The 21725-nt window shown below is 40.5% G+C and overlaps 1 protein-coding gene across 5 annotated transcripts in view; it reads left to right on the forward strand.

Moving 5' to 3' along the window:
- pitpnm3 (PITPNM family member 3) overlaps nucleotides 1–21725 on the forward strand; it is a 125218-nt gene that overhangs the window by 75420 nt on the left and 28073 nt on the right. For all 5 annotated transcript variants that reach the window (XR_002874410.1, XM_023961426.1, XM_023961427.1 and 2 more), the window contains 5 exons: nucleotides 12967–13156; nucleotides 14859–14981; nucleotides 16222–16403; nucleotides 20353–20510; nucleotides 20887–21057. Coding sequence is in view for 4 of the 5 variants with exons in the window: in XM_023961426.1 (XP_023817194.1) it covers nucleotides 12967–13156; nucleotides 14859–14981; nucleotides 16222–16403; nucleotides 20353–20510; nucleotides 20887–21057 (824 nt within the window). In the remaining variant the exon portion in view is untranslated. The remainder of the gene's footprint in view (nucleotides 1–12966; nucleotides 13157–14858; nucleotides 14982–16221; nucleotides 16404–20352; nucleotides 20511–20886; nucleotides 21058–21725) is intronic.

A 21725-nucleotide genomic window follows, 5' to 3' on the forward strand; every position in this document is an offset into this window, starting at 1 on the left:
AATGAATATAGCAAAAAGAGAAGGAGAGAGTGGGCAGCCCTGTCTGGTTCCTCTTCCAAGAAAAAACCTGTTTGAGGTCTGTTTATTAGTTCTAACTGATGCATTGGGGTTGTGATATAATATTTTGATCCAATTGATGAATGCTTCTCCAAAACCAAACTTTTGGAGGGCAGCAATAAGGAACTTCCAATTAACTCTGTCAAAGGCTTTTTCAGCATCCAGCGATAGTACCGTCATTTCCTGGTTTTTAATGGTGGCAAAGTCTATTATATTAACTAGTCTACGGACATTATCATCCGAGTGTCTGCCTTTGATGAATCCAGTCTGGTCGAAGTGAATTATGTGAGGAGTGATTTTTTCTATTCTCTGTGCTAGTGCTTTGCAGATAATTTTTACATCTGCATTGATTAGAGAAATAGGGCGATAGCTTGAAGGACTAGTGGGATCTTTGTCTGGTTTTAGAAGAAGAATTATGTTGGCTGAGTTCATGTTAGGTGGCATTGATTGGCTCTCATTAATAGATGTGACAGTTTTATAAAATGTTGGTGCCAGTTGTTCCCAGAATTCTTTATAAAACTCAGCAGGAAAGCCGTCAGGCCCTGGTGCTTTACCATTGGGCATAAGTAACAGAGCTTCATGAAGTTCAGACGGCGAGAGCGGAGAATCTAAGTTTGTGATTTGATCCTCATTTAGCCTGGGTAGGTTTACATTATTAAGAAATGAGTCAATACTTTGCTCTGACGGATTGATCTGCGGTGTGTACAGGTTTTTATAAAAGTTTTCAAATGCGTTATTAATTTTGACCGGGTCATGGGTGACATTTCCTGTTTGGTCCATAATAGAGGTGATTGATGATTTTTCTCTGTTAATTTTAAGCTGATTAGCCAGAAATTTGCCAGATTTATTAGAGTTTTCAAATCTTTCAAGTCGTAGCCTTTGTATTTGAAATTGTGTTTGTTTATTAATGATGTCATTTAACTGCAGCTTTAAATTTTTCAGATCTCTCAGAATGTGTTCCTGTGCAGAAGCAGCATAAGCAGTCTCCAGGGTTTTGATTTTATTTTCTAATTCTAATAAATCTGCTTTCTCTTTGCGTTTTTTGTGCGTTGAATAAGAAATGATTTTCCCTCTCATGACTGCCTTTTCTGTTTCCCAAAGAACGCACGGTGGGATGTCTGGAGTATTGTTGAAGTCTAAGAAGGTTGCCCACTCTTTTTTAAAGAATTCAAGAAATTCCTGGTCCTTTAACAGAGACGTATTAAACCTCCAGGTTGTACCAGAGGGTGTGGATTTTTCCCTAGAAATGTTTACAGAGACTGGTGCATGATCACTGATAATAATTGGATGGATATTGGAGCTTTGAATATTTTTTAAAAGAGAGTTACTGATTAATAAATAGTCTAAACGGGAGTGTGAATAGTGAACTGGAGAAAAAAAGGTGAACCCTTTAGTGTTTGGGTGACATGAGCGCCACGCGTCGCAGAGACCCAGATCATTCATGTACTGCTTTAGAATACTTGCAGATCGCCATGTACGCTGATTTGCTGCTGTGCTGAGTCTGTCAAGTTCAGGGTCCAAAACAAGGTTGAAGTCTCCTCCTATAATGATTGTGGAGTCAGAGTGAACTGAGAGTGAGGTGAAGAATCTGTGAAAGAAGGAAGAGTCGTCAACATTAGGACCATAAATACTCACTATACAAAAGTCCTTATTCTGAATGGATATATTAATGATTACAAATCTGCCTTCTGGGTCAGTAACTGTATCCTTATGAGTAAAATTAAGATTTTTATTAATTAAAACAGCAACTCCTCGTTGTTTGGAGTTGTAACTGGCAGAGTATATAACTGGAAATTGTAAGCAGCACATAAGGTGATCCAAAGAATTTGATAAATGGGTCTCCTGCAGTAGAGCTATATCTGCTTTTAGACCATCCAGGTGATTTAACACTTTCAGTCTCTTTGGCTCAGAGCCAAGTCCACGCACATTCCAGCTAACGATGTTAAGAGTGTTCATAACTGCTCTGACTGAAAAGGTGTAAAGCTAAGTAGTGCTTGTGTACCAGTCCGTGTGCGCGTGCCCGCATTGAGAAGCGCTGTGCGCGTGAACGTTTTCTGGCTATGTGAGCTGCGTGTCGCGTGCGTCCTATGAGAGCCTGTGTGAGGTGATTGCAGTATGTCGGCGTGTGTGTGCGGGATCGCATGTGCACGCCCCTGTGTGCGCTTGTGTGTGCGCGCGCCCGTTCCGTGCATAAATAAATACTTACCGAGGATGAGTTGCTTCCAGGTGATTTACATATAATGAGGGGGGAGAGGGGGGGGGAGAGTAAAGGAAAGAAAAAAAGAGATAGAAGGGAAAACGAAAACAACAACAAAACAACAATAGAAACATCAGTGGGACTGAGGTGACGAAGAAAAAAAAAAGACTGTTTTCCTGCGATCGAGGTGTGGATTATTGATGATCCGGTTTTCCATTCATTGAAGTAAGTTTAGCGGGTTTCTTCTGGGCAGCGCAGATGTTCTCAGCGCGGATCTGAAAGCCTTCAGCACAGCCAGGGGGTGATCTCCGGGTCCCGGAACAGCCGGCCGTCCACGTAAAGTTTGTCAACGGCCACAATCGCTCTCGAACCAGCAGCAAGATGCTTCCTCCTCAGCGGGAACAGGATCTTCCTTCTACGGAGGATTTCTGCCGGGAACTGGTCATTAACGCTGTAATGCGTGCCTCTCAGTTCCCGTCCGCGGCCCTTCACCAACTCCTTCTGTTTGAAATGTTCGAATTTAGCCACAATAGGACGCGGGCGCTGGTGGTCGGACCTTCTTCCTCCGAGGCGGTGAACCCTGTGGATGGAGATCTTCTGCACCTCCTCCTTGGGGAGCTTCAGGTGGACCTGTAAAAAGGATCTGACGGTGGCCTCGGGGTCTTCTCCTACCTCCTCTGGAACCCCCGCGACCACTAGATTGTCCCTCATGCTCCTCGACTGAAGATCCAGGAGGGTTTCCTTTATGGATCGGTTCTCCTCGGAGAGACGGGCGGTGTCATTGCTCAGGGTCTTCACGGTCTCTCTGAGGGCCTGGTTCTCCGCTGCGAGCTCCCGCACCTGCTGCTGGCTGAATTCCAGAGACTCCCGCAGACCTTGAAATTCTCTATGGAGGATCTCCAGCAAATTGAGGCGGCCATCAAAGCTGGAGAGCTTTTTGTCAATCGAATCCAGGATATCGCTCATTCCGCTGCCCGGAGAGGACACAGCCCCGGGAGAGTCCTCAGGCCGTTCACGCTTGGCGGAGGGGGTGGTGGTGGCGGTTCTGGGCTTCACCATGTTGCAGGTATTAAAACACTCGTCAATGAAATTCTCCAGGTCCTCCAGGCTGACAGAAGCTTAATACTCTTAACAGGTTGTGTTAGTTAGCAGGAAATATTTTAATATGGCGGAAAAATGAAACAAGATCGAAAATGTTTGTTCAAATGCTTACGCGCCGCCAAGTCGACACCCCACACTCGTCTCGCTGGGTCTCGCGAGACGAGTGTGGCATCACCCCCGACATCCAGCATCACCCCCGAGTTGTAATTTATTTAAACGCCAACAAAAACATCTGAGGAAACAGGCAGCCGCTCAGAGAAAAGCTGCAGATAATTTACTCTCATTCTGGGATAACACATAAACAAAAAAAATACACCCTACCTTGGATATAATGTGGTAAAGTTTTTTAGTGCTTAAGAGACAGAGTCTCACACAATTATAGCAGCTTTCACTTATTGCTGCTTTTTAAAATCTAAAGTCCAGTGAAACCCCACATAAAGCAAGTCTCTCTTTCTTTTGCCCTGCTTCACTTTATTTCTGTTTTACTAATGATACAGAAGACACCATGTAATCGTCAAACTTAGGCAAGGCAAAGCAAGTTAATGTACAAGGACAATTCAAAGGGCTTTTCATCAACTATCAACTATCTAATAAATATATTATAATAATGATTAAAAAAAATAAGACAAAAGAAAAAGTCAAATTAAATTAATTTTTCTGACATATTCTGATGATGGAAGACATGTAGAGAGAAAACTAAGCATAAAATCAATTTCTGACCATTTCTCTATTTAAATGGTTGGTAATCAGGAGCAGACAAAAAAATGCAGTTACAGAAAAAGATCATATTTGTTACGTAGGAAATACAATTGGCCACAAGCTCCCTGCTCCGCTCCATTCTGATGCATCCACTTGCAGACGACTCGATCCATGTACGTCTTCGTCTTCCTTGCCCGAGCTGGCATCTTTCTCCAAACTGTAAAGCCGCATAGCTCCAATACTGCTCGTCATTTTTGTTACGCAAATTAGTTGGGGATGCAAGAGGTTGTAAGTCGAGGTTGTAAACACTAACATCAATAAAAGCACTCAGCAACAGAAATGGGGGGGGCAGGGTTGCTCTGCGCCGACCGTCCCGCCCACCATTAAGTGGCCAATTTCTAATGAACCCATGCCGCTCTGCAGAAACTATGTCCCAGAAAACAACATTTTTTTAAGACTATTGGAAATGCTTATAAATGAATAAATAGATAAATAAATAAATATCTAAACAGATGATCAGAGTGGGCCTTTAAAGTCAATCTCTGGCAAACAGGCCGCCAATGTATAGATCTCAGAACTGGACTGAGGCGGTCTACTTTTTTGGGTTGTGGTGAGAACCCGAGCCGCAGATTTCTGTAGAAGTTGCAGTTTTTTGATTGATTTTCTTTTTTGGTAGTCCTATAATGACACTGTTACAGTAGTCAACATTTACACTGTCCAATTAGCAACAACAGACAAAGTTGAGAATGGTCCTCTAATGCTGTTACAGTGAGGAGAGAAATGCATGTTTCAGCAAACGTCTGAGCAAAAGCAGAGAAAGTACACTCGGAAAGTGCACCTGTATCTTTAACGGAATATTTTGTCGTTTTACTCCGGCAGGTTTCCATCTCGTTACCACAGCGACTGACCTCTGTTCAGGAGGCAGGGGCTCATTATTTCGAATGTTGGTGGCTGGGAACATGCCACTACTTATTCAAGGCCCCTTTCTTAAATTAGGAAGAGTCAGTAGAATGCTGCTGCTGTTCATGTTAATTGGGTATACACTGAACAGCTCTAAGCCAGTCATTATGAAGCAGGTATAGCAATTAGGTAAAGTATCTGACAGTTTCACTTTGCTATTATAAGGCAAAATGAAACTGCAGGGGCAGTATTACAGATTAAATCTCAAGGTTATGTAGCCAGAGATGCAGCTGATTGAGGGTTTAATCGGCTCACTCTGCTTGATCTGCACCGCTCTGTTAATGGCTCCCTTCATCACCACATCCCTACAAAAACCTCTGACCACCTCTCAGTATAGAAAAGGAATTATAAGTACAGTGCTCTCAGCTGTCATCGAGTAGGCCTGACAGTGTCTCTTGAAAAAATTAACAAAGTAATCACAGGTAAAGAGACTTCAAAGATGAAGCTGTACGTCTCGATCAGAAACTGAGCTACACCTGAAGCCTTTTCTGTCTTTTTTCTCGAGAACAACGGTTAAATCCTGGTTGAGACAAAGTACAAGCATCATGAAAAATGGCGCGATATACCTGTAGGAAACAAATGAGTCTTCTCTTAAAATAATGAGGGCAGACTCATGATGGCGGTGTTCGGCTCGTGCTGTCACTTCGAATGAAATGTCTTTATAGGGCGGCAGTGGCTCAGGCGGTTGAGCAGGTCAGCCAATGATTGAAGGGTCGGCGGTTTGATCGCCCCAGTCAACTGTCGTTGTGTCCCTAGGCAAGACACTTCACCCACCCTCCCAGCAGACACCTCACCCTCCCTGCCTCCAGTGTGGCTCCACTGGTGTATGAATGTGTATGAATGTCCTGGTGATGGTCAGAGGGGCCGAGGTGCATACTGGCAGCCATCCCTCTGTCAGTCTGCCCCAGGGCAGCTGTGGCTACATCAGTAGCTTACCATCACCAAGAATGAATGAGTAGGGAATGAATAATGGACATAATATAAGCGCTTTGAGCATCTGGAAAAGTGCAGATAAATCGAATCCATTTATTTCTATTCTATTATTTCTAAAAAATTTTTTTGTACAATTCTTACGATCATGTGTTACTTTAAAAAAAATAATTTTACTGCTTTGTAAAATTCAGACCATAAAGCGCCATCTGTCAAACTGATTTGCCTGATGACACGCCCACTAGTTTTTACTAGGGAACATGGAATTTAAAGATGGTTTTAAGGTTAATTTAAGCTCTAAAATATGTGATGGGATGTCAACAGTTTGTTAGAGCAGTCCTTTCAAATGACTTTTAGAAAACAGTAATTCATAAGTCAAAATTCATTAAGACTTTAAATTCCATACAACCTCAAATGAACCAGGGAAGATTTTTTTGGCTCCTGAGCACAAATACTTGAACACAATAAAATGGTGTGCACTCCCGTGATTGTAAAAACAGGGGCTGCTCTTTGCTAATGACACTAACAAGTGCCTGCATAATTAGGCAATTATGCAGAGCAAATAACAAGAGGCTCACCTGACATTTGCTGAGCGGTGCAGCAGGTGCTGAGCCTCTACTCTTGTCCAGTGACTTGTGAGCCCAGCCTGAAGGCGAGCTGTGTTTGGAATATCAATTATCTCCCTTTTTTTTACCAGCATGTTTTTGGAGGCCTTGTTGAACAAGTGTAGATTTTGGGGAGTTTATGAAAGCAGCAGCTGTAAACAAGACTAATAAGACCAAGCAAGAATAATTTCCGAGCATGGAGTGAACTCACAGTTGCACATCTAAGATTTAGGAGCTTCTTTGCTCTCAGATTCAAGGCTCAATAAATTAACGCTTATTAAATTAAGAAGTGACCAGTTTTTTTTTGGTGTTTTTTTGTGTAATACACCCACATCTATATTTTTATTTTACTTACTGAGAAAATCAACATCATGTGATAGTGGGAAAAATATTTCCAGGAGCTAAGAATTTATGCAAAATATGACTAATCTGTTTAAAAATGGTTTATTACCTACAAAGAGTGTTTTGAAAGATGAAAACAAACTCTTGAGAGAATGATTTTGCACCATCAGAGCATCCTGGATACAAACTCCTCCAGTTTTTTTCATTAAGATCATTTAATTCAGTTGAAGACACCTAGGAGTGAAAACTCTGACGAAAATGCTCAGATGGTGAGTGTGGTTTACAAAGCTAGAGGTTTAGCATTTTTCTACTTCTAATAAAGCTTTACTGATCTAATCAAACAACTCTCACTGTCCTAGTTGATTCTTATACTTTTGTCAATGAACAGCAGATTTTTTCTGGCGCCCATTTAATGTTTACAGGTTGGTGTTTTCCTTTTTTTAATTTTTTTATTTATTTCTTTTGGTTAATGTTTGGTGTTCTCCAATAAGGTCAGGATGAAGCAGATGTGGAAATTTCCTGGCTGGAAATCAATCAACTTCTGCTTTTTTTCCCCCCAACTAACCTTTGGTTTTGTCTGGCAAGGCAGCACACGTCTCTCCAGGTATCACCAACACATCTGCATCGGGTTGCTGTGGAAACAAGGTTGGCATGGGTTACTGGTGATGGAGCTTTGATTGGTCGTTTAACCAATGACTCTTGAGAGCATAAACGGCAAAATTATTGCAGAAAGGGAGAGCATTCATGTATGTTAAAGCGTAACCTATTGAGGGCTTTCTTTTTCCAGTATTGCCACTCCACTCAAAGCACAAGATTTGACAGATTGGAAAAGTCAGGGTGGAGCGCATGTTGAGCTCTTGATTATAGAACAAACTGCACCTGGCAGGACAGTGTTTCTCCTGCAATGAACACCCCCCCCCCCCCCCCAAAAAAAAAATCCAAATTATAGTAAATAGATGGTGATTCATTTAGCTGATTTTTAAAAGCAACAGGAAGTTTGTTAGAAATTCTTGAATACGTGTGTATAGAGAGCTGACGGTGTGTAATAACAAAGTCAGGTCAAACTGTGACAGTTATGGCATGCCACATTTTTTTTTGTGAGATACTGCAAGTTGCTGCTTTTTAAGCCACACTGACAAACTATTACTTTTGTCCACAAAACAAAACCTTCTCTGAGTCTAAGGTCTGTAGTTGCTGCTTTTTTCCCCTCTGTTTTCTAACTTCCATCCGTTGATTAAACATAGTTAATCTGGGAAAATATAGTTAATCTGTTGCAGAATTTTTAATTTTATCGCTGTTCTTTTTCCCTTGTGTAGGTTGACATTATGTGCTATGTTGCCCTGTGTGCTTTCTAGTAAAAGAGGATAGTTAAATGCATCAGGTCTGATAATCCAGAAAAGACATTTGATACCAAGATACTTTTTTTTTATTCAAGTAGTATAGAAAATGTCTGCTGTGCAGCACTGTTGCAATAAAACAGATTTTTCACTTTTCATTAAATAACTGAAAAAATGAAAATCTATCAATAAACGTCAAAGCTGTTGCTTTTTTTGATCCCAACTTCTCACATTACTTCTGCTTTGTTTTCCCAATCAAGATCTGTATCTACTATTAGTCATAAGTAAAACAGGTATTGTTCTGGTCATTTACAAACATGCTCTGTGTCTTCAGAAAAGTTAGGTTATTTGTGCTGAAAATGACATAGAAATGTCATAGAAAGGTCACAGAAACAGGGTTCACCACTTTGTTTTTATTACTCAAACTGAATTATGTGATGCATAAAGAAGTTCTTTTTCTTCTTCATTTTTTGTTACCACTTCTTGTGGCTGTGTGCTAAAAGCGATGAAGTGGAAGCTGCATTTAAAGCTACTTGTAATTTGAAGATAGGGAACATGCAGCACCTGAAGAAAACTCCATTCCTTTCAGAAAGACATGAAAACAAGTGATTTTTATGAATTTTTAAAGAAATCCTCTCCTTACTTTGAACTCTCCACCATGCCTCTCAAGTAAAGCTTTTTGTAATTTAATCGAGTGCCTTCTCTGCTTTTTCATCAGTCCTACTCTTAGTGTTTTTGTATTGCTTTTACGAGCAAAGGGGAAAACAATATGGTAGAAAAATATATATTTTTCTTTGACTCAAGCAGAATGGGTAAAGTAAAGAAGCGCTCCCATCTAAAGAAGTAGCTGATGTAAATAACTGCTATCTGACACAGAACTGTTTCTATGGTGCGGAAGTGATGATAGTGAATCAGGCTTTATCTTCTTTACGCCAAACAAGTGCTGCTGAATACTGTTTCGCTGGAAGTGTAGCAATCAATTTTCTTCCCTGTGAGCTTTAATTAAACCCTCAGGATCCTTTTTTTCTTATCTCTACAAATATAGGCAATGATAAATAAAAATAAGCACCGGTAGCTAAAAGTATGTCTTTTTTAATGGATATTAGTTTAAATAATTACTCTTTAGGAAACTAAGTAAATGTGACCTACAAAAATATAACTAGTATGCAAGGAAACACTTGCAGTGTGGCTTCCCCAAAGCTGCATTGTTTTAAAATTATTGGTTATAAAATTTTTATGGTTTTTCACCTTATTTCCAAAGGATAAAAGTCTTCCAGTGACACAATTCTCATGTACTGGTAGGAGTTTATCAAGTTTGCTTATTATTTCCAAACACTGTAAGCCGTGTTTAGAGCTAACAGTGTCTAGTGTTTAGAGCCATTAGAGCTACAAATAGACAATGTTGTTCGATTTCCAGAACAAAATGATCTCACATGTTTTGACAGATAAACATATTTGCTCTCTGAAAGTTTATTAAAAGGACATAACAGGATAAATCAGAGCTGCAGAAAACGTGTAACAAAAGTGTTTTTGTTTTGAAAGTCCTACTCTGATCATATTTTGATATTTAAAAAAATGTACAATGCTCTTTTATGATGATCATGTCAATTTTTAGCCAGAATCCAAAAATGTGTCTTTTTTTGGGGACATAATTTCTTCAGATCGACAGGAGTTCATAAGAAATTCATCTCTGAGTTGTCATTATTTGCATAGAGTTAGCCCGCCCCTACTTCCTGCCAACCATCTGTTTACGGCGTCTCCCATGAGCATTACTAGTGCAACAAAACAGAAAAAGGGGACAATGTTGAAGCGATCCACCTGTACAGTTTTGAACGAGATGCCAGCCGGTGATGGAAATTAAAATACGTATGTGGAGCTAAAAGTGAATGTATCAGAACTGAGTTATGCAGGGAGCTTGTGGCTGGCGAGCGAGTTTTCTACCTAAAAATTAGGCTCTTTTTCAAACGTTATTTTTCATCTGCTTCTGATTAACAACGCAAAGAAAGGATCACTTAGAAACGGCCAAAAAAATCAGCTTTTTGAGCTTTTAAAAATAAAATAATAAAATAAAAATAAAATACCTGCGCTCTGAACACTTGCCCCTCCCAATCACTCAATAATACGAAAGGGTTCTCACAGTGAGAAACAGCCACTTCCAGGAGGACACTGTGCTGCCAGCACCGCCCCCAGACTAACACACAAACACACACACACACTTTCTCCGCAGACCTAGCAGTATTTTACAAAAATTCTGTCCTTTTTATGTGCACCATATGCACATCCATCTTTTTAAAATTTCGGATAATGTTTGTTTTCGTGGGCGAAACACAGACACGCTGCCAAGGCAGACTCCAGGTTGATGTCATGAAATGGGCTGCACCCACAAGGGGTGACAGCCATTGCCTCAGAGATCGAGTCGTCTTACTTTCGGGTAGGAAAATGAACTGTCACAACAACTCATTTCATTAAAAATGCATTCTTCAGTGTGCCCATGTGTATTATTATAATATTGGTAATATGCCGATGAAGACTCATTCATCCAGGTTGATTCCATGATAGTAGTAGGTTTAGGGGTTGTCATCTGGACTTAGTTTTTAAAGTTAGGTGTTTCACCTCTAATCCAAAAGGCTTTGTCAATTCTGATAAAGCCTGACAAAGCCTCAGAATTGACAAATCCTTTTGGATAAGAGGTGAAACGTCTTCTAACTTTAAAAACTAAGTCCAGATGACAGCCCCTAAATCTACTACTACGAATATTGGGAATAGTTTACTCCGAGAGGCCTAAGAAAACCATGACATGGGCTCCTTAAGCTTAATTTCCTTATTTCTTTAGAGAAATGCCACAAGAACATGTTTGAAACCCGATTTTCTTCGGAGTGGATCCTTAACCACTTAAAACTTTACTTCAGGTCTGTAAAATACTGCTTTAGTTAAATCCACAGTTTCAAAACTGCTTTTGATTATTGCTCACTTTAAAAAGTATTTATCATAAGTAATCATGAGGTACTGTTTACATTACAGTATCCTATTAAGATATAAACTGTAACAATATTGAAAAATATGTATAACTTGTTTTTTCTCAGGTGTGAGTGTTGGGCACAGCAAGGCACAAGTGATGAAAATAAAAGTATATCTTGTACCTGCACTAAGTGAATTTAGAAATCCTGAAAGAACACTGTCAGGAAATATATATTTACCCTACTAAAATCCATGATTTGATCTATTCTGTTTGAATGGCAGACAAAAGCAAAATTACCCATATTTTGTTGTACCCTTGACCTCATAGTATGTGTGCCGTTTTTAATTTTTGCCATTCATCCTTAATCTAACAGTTGATTTGCTGCAGCTTAATACAGATTTGGCAAATTATAATCCCATTTTGAGATGGCAGCTGTGCATGATTGGGTAGCTGCAATCCAAGGGAGAAAACAATCCACACTTTTCTGTACACACACTGTTGCACAATATTTTTCTCATCAACCACAGCTCTTTTCTATCAAACTATGGAACAAATGTTGCTAAATGTAAAGGTCAGTGTCTTGCTCAAAAATACACTGTGCAAACCTGCCTTCGCATCTGCACCAAGGACATGGGCATGTGATTTCTGCACCTCTGCCAGGTTGACTGGTTATGCTTTATTTGAGGTTCAAATTTAATAAAATGACATTCGAGTCCCCAAGTAATCAATACATATAATACATATACAATGGTTTTTATGCAAGGTCCTATTAAGTGAGAGCAACTTGGAGCAGTATTAAGTACAAAAGCAAATGTATAGGGTGGATTAACACTTTCACACCATCTAAATTCTTTGTTATCTGTGATGCAGTCATCAGTGTTGGTAGACAACATCTGTGCTCGGTCTCTGTCCTGCTATAAAAAAAAAACATCTCTCCTCGGAGAAGTGGAGCTCTTATCTCCCCCTGCATCTTCATTCTTTTCATGCCGAGCGTCGTGCCTGACTACATTGTTCACCAGTTCACATATGAGCACTTTCACAGCTAATTACCTTGAGTGTCCCATCTCATTAATCCACCCCCCCACCCCCCTGTAACCATAATAAGAGAAGCTGATTCATTACTGGCTACTATGTACGCGCTTCTAAATAAAAGAGGAAACTCAAATTAGTGCTAATTTTAATCATTACTATTTAGGATTTCCAGAATAATTGTTTGTTTTTTTCCACTCTTTTGCTGCCCTGATGTGTCCTGTTGTGTGAAGGGGGTGACACAATTCTGTCACCATGTTGCATTCTTGCTCCTTCCTTTCAATCGGGGCTTTTTGATGGATGGCTGCAGGGTGTCTGGCAGCCCAAGGAGACAGGGCAGGGCAATGCCATGTTTCATTGTCTTCTGTCACGTGTCCTCTCTAGTTGTCCATTTGTACTGAGATGTACACAAGCATACAGCAATATCCGATCGATAAGGCATAAACTTTTCCTGCTCTGCGGGCCCTTGTTTGTTTTTTAATCCTTGACATAATGGTGTTTATCCTCTTATCTTGCCACTTGACTTTGTTACACACATACGTACACACACACTGTACACATCATATCAGATGAAGAGCATCATCTGCCAACATTCTGTAGTCTTTGAGGCTGGTGTTAGACAGAGATGCTATCAAAGTGAGGTTTAGGGTTGGACTAAGTTGAAAGCCTTATGAAAATGAAGTCTAATTTGATTTCTTAAACTGTCCATCATGCATGCATTCTAACTTCCTTTCTTTGTTTCCTCCCCAGCCTGAACCCATACAGCTACGATGAAAGCTGTGTGTCGAGCAGTGTGGACCACTTGCCCCTGGCTGCCCTCCCCCTCCTTGCCATTGTGTCTCCACGCTACCAGGATGCGGTGGCAACTGTCATCGACAGAGCCAACCAGGTTTATCGCAGCTTCCTGCAGTCTGAAGATGGCCAGGGCTTCGCGGGTCAGGTCCGTGGTGATTTCTTCTGTTTATGACAGAGCAGAGAGGGATCAGCTCTCTCTTTGTCCCGAGTTATTGAATTGTAGTCTTGGGGCCAAGGAAAGATTGCTCATGTGTGAGCTTTGTAATTTGCTAAAGTTATGGGAGCTCATTTCGTCAGAGGCCTTCACAGTTTTATTGTTACATTTTGCTCTGCTGTGCGCTGCTCTTCGAGACTCTTGATAGCAAGCTGTATTTTCTAATGAGGTAATGATCTGAAAAAAATACGAGCTGAATTTAGCCGTTCTAATAGAGTTCGGCCGTCTTTTTTGCTTAGTTTAGGTCATGAAAGCTGCTGTCTTTGCATTTACTATTACAACAGAACTGCTGAAACCGTCTATTTCTTAATTTTTTTCCTATTAACTGCAGCATTTCTGGGGCTTACATTTTTTTAAAGCCCTGCATTTCCTAGACCATGAAGACACGATTAAGAGCTGCTGGCCAGTAAAACCTTGATTACTCAGTCACAACAAACCCCAAAATGACCTCCTTACTCATCTTGATTGGCTCATTAAACACATTTAATTGCCTCAGTTGTTTTTCCCCAAAAAATAAATAACACCTATCTAGTTCATGTTGGCTGGAAAAATGATGTTAGATTTGTTTTAAAATTATTGTCCATCTGCAAAAAGGTTTTGTACTTGTAAAAAGAAATTTGTGTGTCTGTAAAACTGTTTTGTAACTGTGGAATCAGCCAATCAGTGCTTTGCCTGAACCAGCCTATCAGATGCAAGATTTCTGTTAGGATTTTTTTTTTCTAGAGTTACAAAACCGTTTCAAAGTCGAACAAATTTCTCATTATAGGTACAAATCATTTTTACAAATGGACAATACTTTTGCAACACATTTTACTTAATAGGAAAACAGTTGAGAAACATGAAAATCAATCTCTGATAGGACAAAGGAAAGTTGGAACACTGAAAAGTATTTGAGTGATGAGGCTGTTGTAAAGTGTCAGCTAAGAAAAAGAGAAGTGATTGATTAGCCCTAAAAGGCACATCAGCCTTTTTTTATGACAAAACTGCACCAATGTGTCTAAAAATTGCATGATAATAATAATGATAATAATAGTAAAAAATAATGTATAGCAGCAATGAATTTGTTGAGGTTTGAACTTAAATTTTGATGGAAGTAATCTAACCCATAAAATCTGACACCCAGAGGAACATAGATAGTCTTTGGGAAATGCCTGATCTTATTCATTAACTATAGATGTTTTTACCAGCAGGGGGCTTTAAATAAATTCAAAAGTTTTGTGAAACCCATTGATGTAGGCTCTGTGGGCATCAAACTCCCAATTCACCTGACTCAGTAAAAACAGTAAAGCTGCTCTGACTTTTGATGTTCTGATAGTCACCTAAAAGCTTCTTTTTGAGTCCTTTGGAAGAAAGTTTAAGTCAGTTGCTGGAGTTAGGCATTCTTTTGCTCAGTAAATAATAAGGGATTTTTTTGCACACTTAAGACCTTTAAGGAAGCAGAATCTTTCTTAAATTTTATCCAGAATCTCAAGAAAACATTGTGACAAAAATGATTTCTGTGTATGGATCTAGAACATCCTGTTTCCTTCCTTCCTTCCTGTCCCAGTATAGTGAACTCTCATACTGTCATCTGTCGATGCTTTCACTGACTAAAGGCACAGCATGAAGACAGTTGTGAAATCTTTCCAAGCAGGTTTGCCTGATGGGTGACTGTGTGGGTGGAGTGCTGTGCTTTGACGCTTTGTGCTTCAGCAACCAGCCGAGGCCTGGCAGTCCTAACAACAGCAGCAGGAACAACAGCACAGAAAGCCTGAAGGTAGGAGCTTCAGTCAAAGCACAACAGGAACACTCAGAGGTCTGTGGGTGTGTCATGATGAAAGAACACACCAATTACTTTGATTGAGACATCCCAGTGAACAATCAGATATGCCTGCCAAGTGCCTTCTATTTATCAGGAGAGTTGTGGTCTATTAAGCTATGGACACTCCAGGCATGTGTCTCGCATGCAAGAACTCGCTAAACGTGAGTTTTTTTAACATGCATAAAGCCCTTGGTCTTCACACTGGACAAGCAGGGAGGGCCTTCGTCTTCTTTTTCTTTTGCCACTAGTGCATGTCTGCCATCTACAATTAGAAGAGACTTGATGCAAAATGTTGAAGTGGCTCAAACCTGACAAATCTTGCTCCAGGCTTTTTCTGTTACAGTTCTACTTCGATAAATGAAAGACTTGCTGCTGTATGATTCTGGCTGGACTTCTGTGAATTAAAGTTTATGTCATCCATACATCACTAACAAAGTTCAACTAGTTTGACTTTGTTTTACCCTGAAAACTGACTTAAAACGTGTGTAGTGACTCATGAATGCAAGAGTTTAAACGCACTTCAACATGTGTTGCCGCGGGCGGCGTGAATGTAGCTTTAGAGAGGATGTAAACGGGTGAAAATGTCGTTGACAACACATTGTGGTTGCTTCAATGAAAACCACATTTTAATATCTTTCTGTCGCTTTTTTATCATGGTGGAGGACATAAATATAGACGATTACGATTAAAACTGGATTTCTGAGTATTTCTTAATTTAATTGTAATGGATCAAGAGAGACGAAAACGCACCGTTAAAAAGAAAAAAAACCATAACGAAAGGACCACTGGGAACAATTTTACAATACAGCTAATATATACCAGTAGTTGGAGTGGGGCTTTAAAGCCTCTCTTGTTGTTTTCATACAACTTCAAGCTTGTAGTAGAGAAAGGTGAAAGTATTCCACGTGGTAAACATGTAGCATAATAACCATTATTTGTCATACTAAAGCAGCTTGTGCCTTTCCCCCCTGTTAAATGTTTCAGAACCCAGCATTCCTCGACCCATTTTTGCCAGTCAGATCTGCTCACAGCAAATAGATTCACTCGTACTGAAACATTTTTTTCCATCCCACACTTAACAGTTCACCTGGGAACACACATCATCAACTCCCCTCACATTATGCGCCTTCACAACGCAGCCACGGTCGTGACTGGAGCTTTCATTACAAGTTGTTCTTTCTCCCTCCCCTCTCAGGATGGCTCCGGGCTGATGCAGGTCTCCGGTCGGGGCCTCAGTTCCAGCAAAAGGCTGAGCAAGAGCAACATCGACATTTCTGCTCCCAACAATGGCCAGGGTGGTCCTTCACTCAGCCGAAAGCAGAGCGACTCGTTCGATGGAGACAGCTCTTCCAGCGGACAGCGAAACTTTTTCTCCAGGTGGAGTTTAAACCCAAATTCAACCACTCTGATTCTTTTTGTCTTATGTCCTGATCACAAGATTTTTCCTACAATTCATGCATAATATCATACTTTGTTCAAGATGCAAGAATCAAACGCCTCCGTCACACATTTTGTATTCGAAAATGACACACATACAGACATGAACAGGAAGGTTCATTGAGTGAAAGGTCAAGTCTGAATCTTAGAAAATTAAAAGCTATATACAAGATGAATTAGGTTTTATGATGTCATAATACAATGACGCTGTTTTCAGGACAGAAATCCTGGGCTTGTTCCTGCAGCTGTGCACCTGTCAGCATCAGATTCAAAGAAGCTGTATCAGACGCTCTGAGTCTGCTGCCGTTTACAAGCATTTGTCACTAACTAATGAGCATGTTATAGATTTATACATTGACCCAGATGCTTTGAGGTGGCCTGACATCCAGGTTTTGCTGTAAAGTGTCATCTATGGTCTTGCCCCAGCTTTCATCAATGTTTGCAGCTTGACTGCCCGACTTGACTACCTGTCTCAGCTGGACTATAAATAGCTTGTTTGTGCCTGTGCCAGACAGTCTGAAGGAGACTCAGCACTGCAGGTGAATTCAGCTGGGCAAGGATGGCAAGGGAGGACCGCTGTATTTATTGGCTTCAAGTACACATTGGTTTGATTTATGGTTCACATGCTGTTTTTACACCACCGCATCGTCTGGAAACACTGTAGATACCATCAATCACCAACAATGCCACATGGTACAGCACCTTTCACTTCCTGTCACGCTCCTTATTAAACCTGGGAGAGGCCGTGTAAATAATCCTAGTCACCCAGAGGGCTTAAATGTCTTTTTTCAAGACACGAATCCTTCTATCAGACTAGCTGTTTGTCTCTTGTTTCCAGCAGTTATCTTGTGCGGTGGCTTTTCTGTGGCTTTGGCGGTGTATAGTCTTGGATTTTACAAAGATAGGTTGCTACAAAATGAAACAGATCCACTTATCATATTGGAAAAAAAGCAAAGCCAGATTTTGTTATGTCAAACAACCAAAAACGCTGTAGAATAAAAGAAATAATGCAGGTGTAACAATAAAAAAACAGAACCCAGATTATGTGTCACGGTGGAGGGGTGGCTCGAGAGCCGGTTGGACCCAGATGCAGAGGCAGGAGGCAAGGATCAGGGCTAGTGGGTTTTAATGCACAAAAAGAACAAACAAAAAGCGCTGCAGAGCAGGATGACAAAACCCAAACGAAAACTCACTGTGGCGTGGCGAGGGACAAGGGACAAGGAACGAGGAACAGGGCATGACATGGCATGAACACCAGAACAGGAATAACTAATGGACCAACACAGGAGGAAGGCAGAGACAAGACTTAAATACAGACAGGGCAGACAAGACACAGGTGAACACGATCAGGGCAGATGGGGACCAAAGGAAGTAAAACTCAAGAAAACAGACAAGACAGGAGACTTTCAAAATAAAACAGGAAACAGAAACAAGACAGAACAAGGACCAAAACAAGACAACAGTTTCAAATCATGACATTATGAAACACAAAGTTTAATTTGAAGGGCCTTTCCAATGAAAATTGTGTTTTTGGTGTTTTCTAAAATAGTCATATATTAATATGATGGAGGAGATATGTTGAGGAAATTGAGAATACATTCGAATTTCTCAGTATTTCTCTAGTCAAATCAAAGTGAATCTGAAGCAGACAAAAAATGCAGTTGGAAAAAGCCTGCAGTGGTGACGTAGGTACTACAGTTTGTGGCCCACAAGCTCTGTGATTCACTCAGTTCTGAATTTACTCAGTTCTGATGTTTCCACTTTTTCGAACCAAAGTACACTTTTCCCTTGACAAAACATCCCATGGCACATCAGCAACCCAAAATGTAAAAAAGAGAAAAACTCTATACTCTGCATTGATATACAGTCCCTCCCCGATCTTGTGTGAATTAATTTGTAATAATTGAGGCGCAAAAAATTTGAAGTTGCAGCTGTTTTTCCTAAAATCTGCAATAGTTTTTGATAATAATTTTCAACTCCAGTGGGTGGAGCGTTGTGCTGGGCCCCCTGGTGCGGCTGGAGGGCTGTTCTCTTGCTGGGGGCTCGTGCTCTCCGTGGTCCTGTGCCCTCCTGCTCTATGGAGCTGGTGTACCCTGTGGTGGTCCTTACATCCATGGTCTGGGTGGATGTGATTGGGCTGCCTGTCAGGCGAATGTCCTTGATCTGCTAGCCTGCACAGTTTTCATATATAATTAACATATTTGTGCCATCAGACACTTTCCTGAAGGGAAAGATAGATGGACATTTAAGAGAACCAAAATTTCTACCTCACCAGGGTCTAAAAAGCATGTTGAGAGTGCGCACTTTTGTCAACATTAATTAAATTGTTAAAATGGGAAGAGCCTGTTCCCAAATGACGATAAAATTGCCATCAAATCCATTATGTCGTTCTCCTCTGTACAATCGATGCGGAGTCTCTCCAACAACTAAAAGTGAATCACACCAAGGAGTAATTTTTTTAGACTTGACAGAATGTTTTGCTACAGCACTTTGTACAAATCTTTAAATAGGTATACATATGGATCTCAAATGCCAAAATAGCAATAGAACGTAATCAATGCAGTATTGATTTGGCTTTTACAGATGGCTGGAGACTGCTGGCTAATCCTTCTTCCATGTGTAGGACTTAATGGGGAAATGTTGGCCCATTGTTGAACAGACGGATCCAGTCAGTCAGCAGAGGAGGATGTGACTGTGACCGGCTCTGCTGTTCAAATAGCTGTCAGTATGATGCAGCCTCCAGAGGCCTATTGAAGAGCTGCTCAGTCTGAGTCATAAAGTTGCCACGCTGAAATGAAGCCCCAGAATGTTAAAACAGACCTGCTAGCATTTGAATGAGACCAGAGAAAGACGACGTCTGACTCTGTAAAATCAGATATTCTCCTTCCTGCTTTCAGCCTACACAATAATGACATGTGTTCCAGATTAACCTTGAAGACCCACATCCATCATTTTTAAGTCATTTTAAAACCGCCCCCCCCCCCCCCCCCCATCTAATTATGTTGTTTGTAGCCAAAATAAAAAAAGAACCCCCTGTGTCGTTTTCAAGGACATAGTTTCTGCAGAGTGGCAGACGTTCATTAGGAGTTAAACTCTGAGTTGTGGGTGGGACCGTTGGCATGGACCAACCCTGGCCACCCCCTCCCATGGCTGAGAGCTTTGGAGTCTGCCTGGCGTATTTTCTACGTCACAAATAGACTCTTTTTCCAACTGCATTTTTTCATTGCCTCTAGATTCATAACAATTTAGATAAAGAAATACTCAGAAATGCAATTTTAAGCTTAATTTTTCTTAATGTATGTCCTCCATCATGAGAAAAATGACACAAGAACATGTTAAAAGCCCCAAAAACGCAATTTTCATCGGAGTGGGTGTTTAAAATCCTGTATTATTTGTACTTCATGCTGCGCAATGTTTATTTGATTGCTTTATACCTGTAGGCAATAGAGGTAAATTGTGTTTTTATTTTGAAATCAACTATTTATAATCATTTTGCCAGCTGTGGACAAATCATTGCTGTTTGCAAACTTGAAGACAGTTTTTAAGTTTCTGAACTATTTGTTACTTCAGTTGGCTGCAGGCATCTTCCACACACATCTTTGTACTTCTCTCAAAACCTCCAGTTGCTTAAGTGGGATGTGTCTTCTACCAAAAAATGTATTTTACTTTATTATAAAGGCTAGTTGTGGATTAAAAAATGCCCCATTTTAAAAAGAAAAGATTCATCTTGGATTTTTATTTATTTTTTTATCTAGGAGCAAGCCTCCCATCAACTCGTCTTACATTGAAACATTTCTTGCTCTAATGGCTCAAAGCAGCGGGAAGAAAAAAGGATTACGATATGACTGTAATTACAGTGGAGTGTGTGATGTCCATGTCTAATCTCCAGTTTGATGAAGGAGGGTGTGGAGCTGCGTGGAGGCGGCAGCGTCGGTCTGGTGTTGAACCCTGGCCGCTTTGACTTTGAGGTGTCGGACTGCTTCCTGCTGGGCTGCCCACTGGGGCTCGTGCTGGCCATGAGGCGGACTGTACTGCCAGCGGTCCAGGGTAACTGTCAGACTCAGTCAAACATAAAAATCTGTTTAAACATTTTCATTAAGGGTGAACTCTATGTGTTTTATTATAAAACATTAATCTCTTATGTTCAATGCAAAATGAATTTGACTTAACAACACAATATTTGGTGAGTGCAAACACTAAGAGTCTCTACCTGAAATTTAAAATGTGTCTTTCCCTTTCATGATGCGGCTGCAATGCACTTTAAAGTACAAAAAAGTCCTAAAAATGTGCAAAATGATCTATCTGGTCTTTTACTTGGAACAGTCTGGACAATTTGCATTATATACTACAGCTGCACCTCAAAGAAACAACATGATTCCTTTCCATTCTCATGGTCTGTTCTCCTTTGTTTTCTGACCCTCAGTGAGTCAGCTTCGTCCCGCCTGTTCTCAGATCTTCAACCTGTTCTACCCCTCGGATCCTTCAGCCTCCCGACTGGAGCCGCTGCTGCAGCCTCTCTTCCACAAGTTGCCACCATTTGCTGTCCCTCGCTACCAGCGTTACCCTCTTGGAGATGGACGCACACAGCTCATAGGTAACACAATGAATAAGAAATGACACAGTGAACAATTGTTCCATTTGGAATACCTGGGGATTTTGACCATTACTTGCTTTGACCTAATTTTACAAAATGTCAAAAGATGAAGGAACTAGTAATAAAAAAACATTAATATTAATTTATGACAGTTTGTGCCTCACAGGTTCATTAAATGCTGTTGTAGGTACACAGATATTACACTTTTAGAGTGAGATGCATTCAGACTAGCACAGCTCTATCAGGGCCAAATTCAATTTCTAAGATATATATCTGCTAGGTAAATGACACAGTGCTGCTGTGAACTCCCTTGAAGGCTTAGTAACAGAGACTCAGTCCTTAATGAGCTGTTTATTTATCTGAAGCGTGTTATAACCTACTTTAGGGTGTGGAGACTCGCTCTAAACAGCGATTATGATGCATCAGTCTCTATTCCTGCCTGTTCATCTTCAGAGGGAGAAAGTAGGACATGGACCTGCCAGTTGTGCTTCCAACCTTTCAGCATAAACTCCAATAGTAAAATAAGGCTTTGTATATTGAAAAATAAGACTTTTTCCTATTTTGCCACTTGATAAGTACTTTATATTGGAGGAAACATTTCAGTGAAGGGATCTAGAACAATTGAAATCACTAGAGAGTAAAATAAATCAATTTTGTTTTCAGCTGTT

This window comes from Oryzias latipes, chromosome 13 (assembly GCF_002234675.1).
Source record: "Oryzias latipes chromosome 13, ASM223467v1".
In the NCBI taxonomy this organism is placed as follows: domain Eukaryota; kingdom Metazoa; phylum Chordata; class Actinopteri; order Beloniformes; family Adrianichthyidae; genus Oryzias; species Oryzias latipes.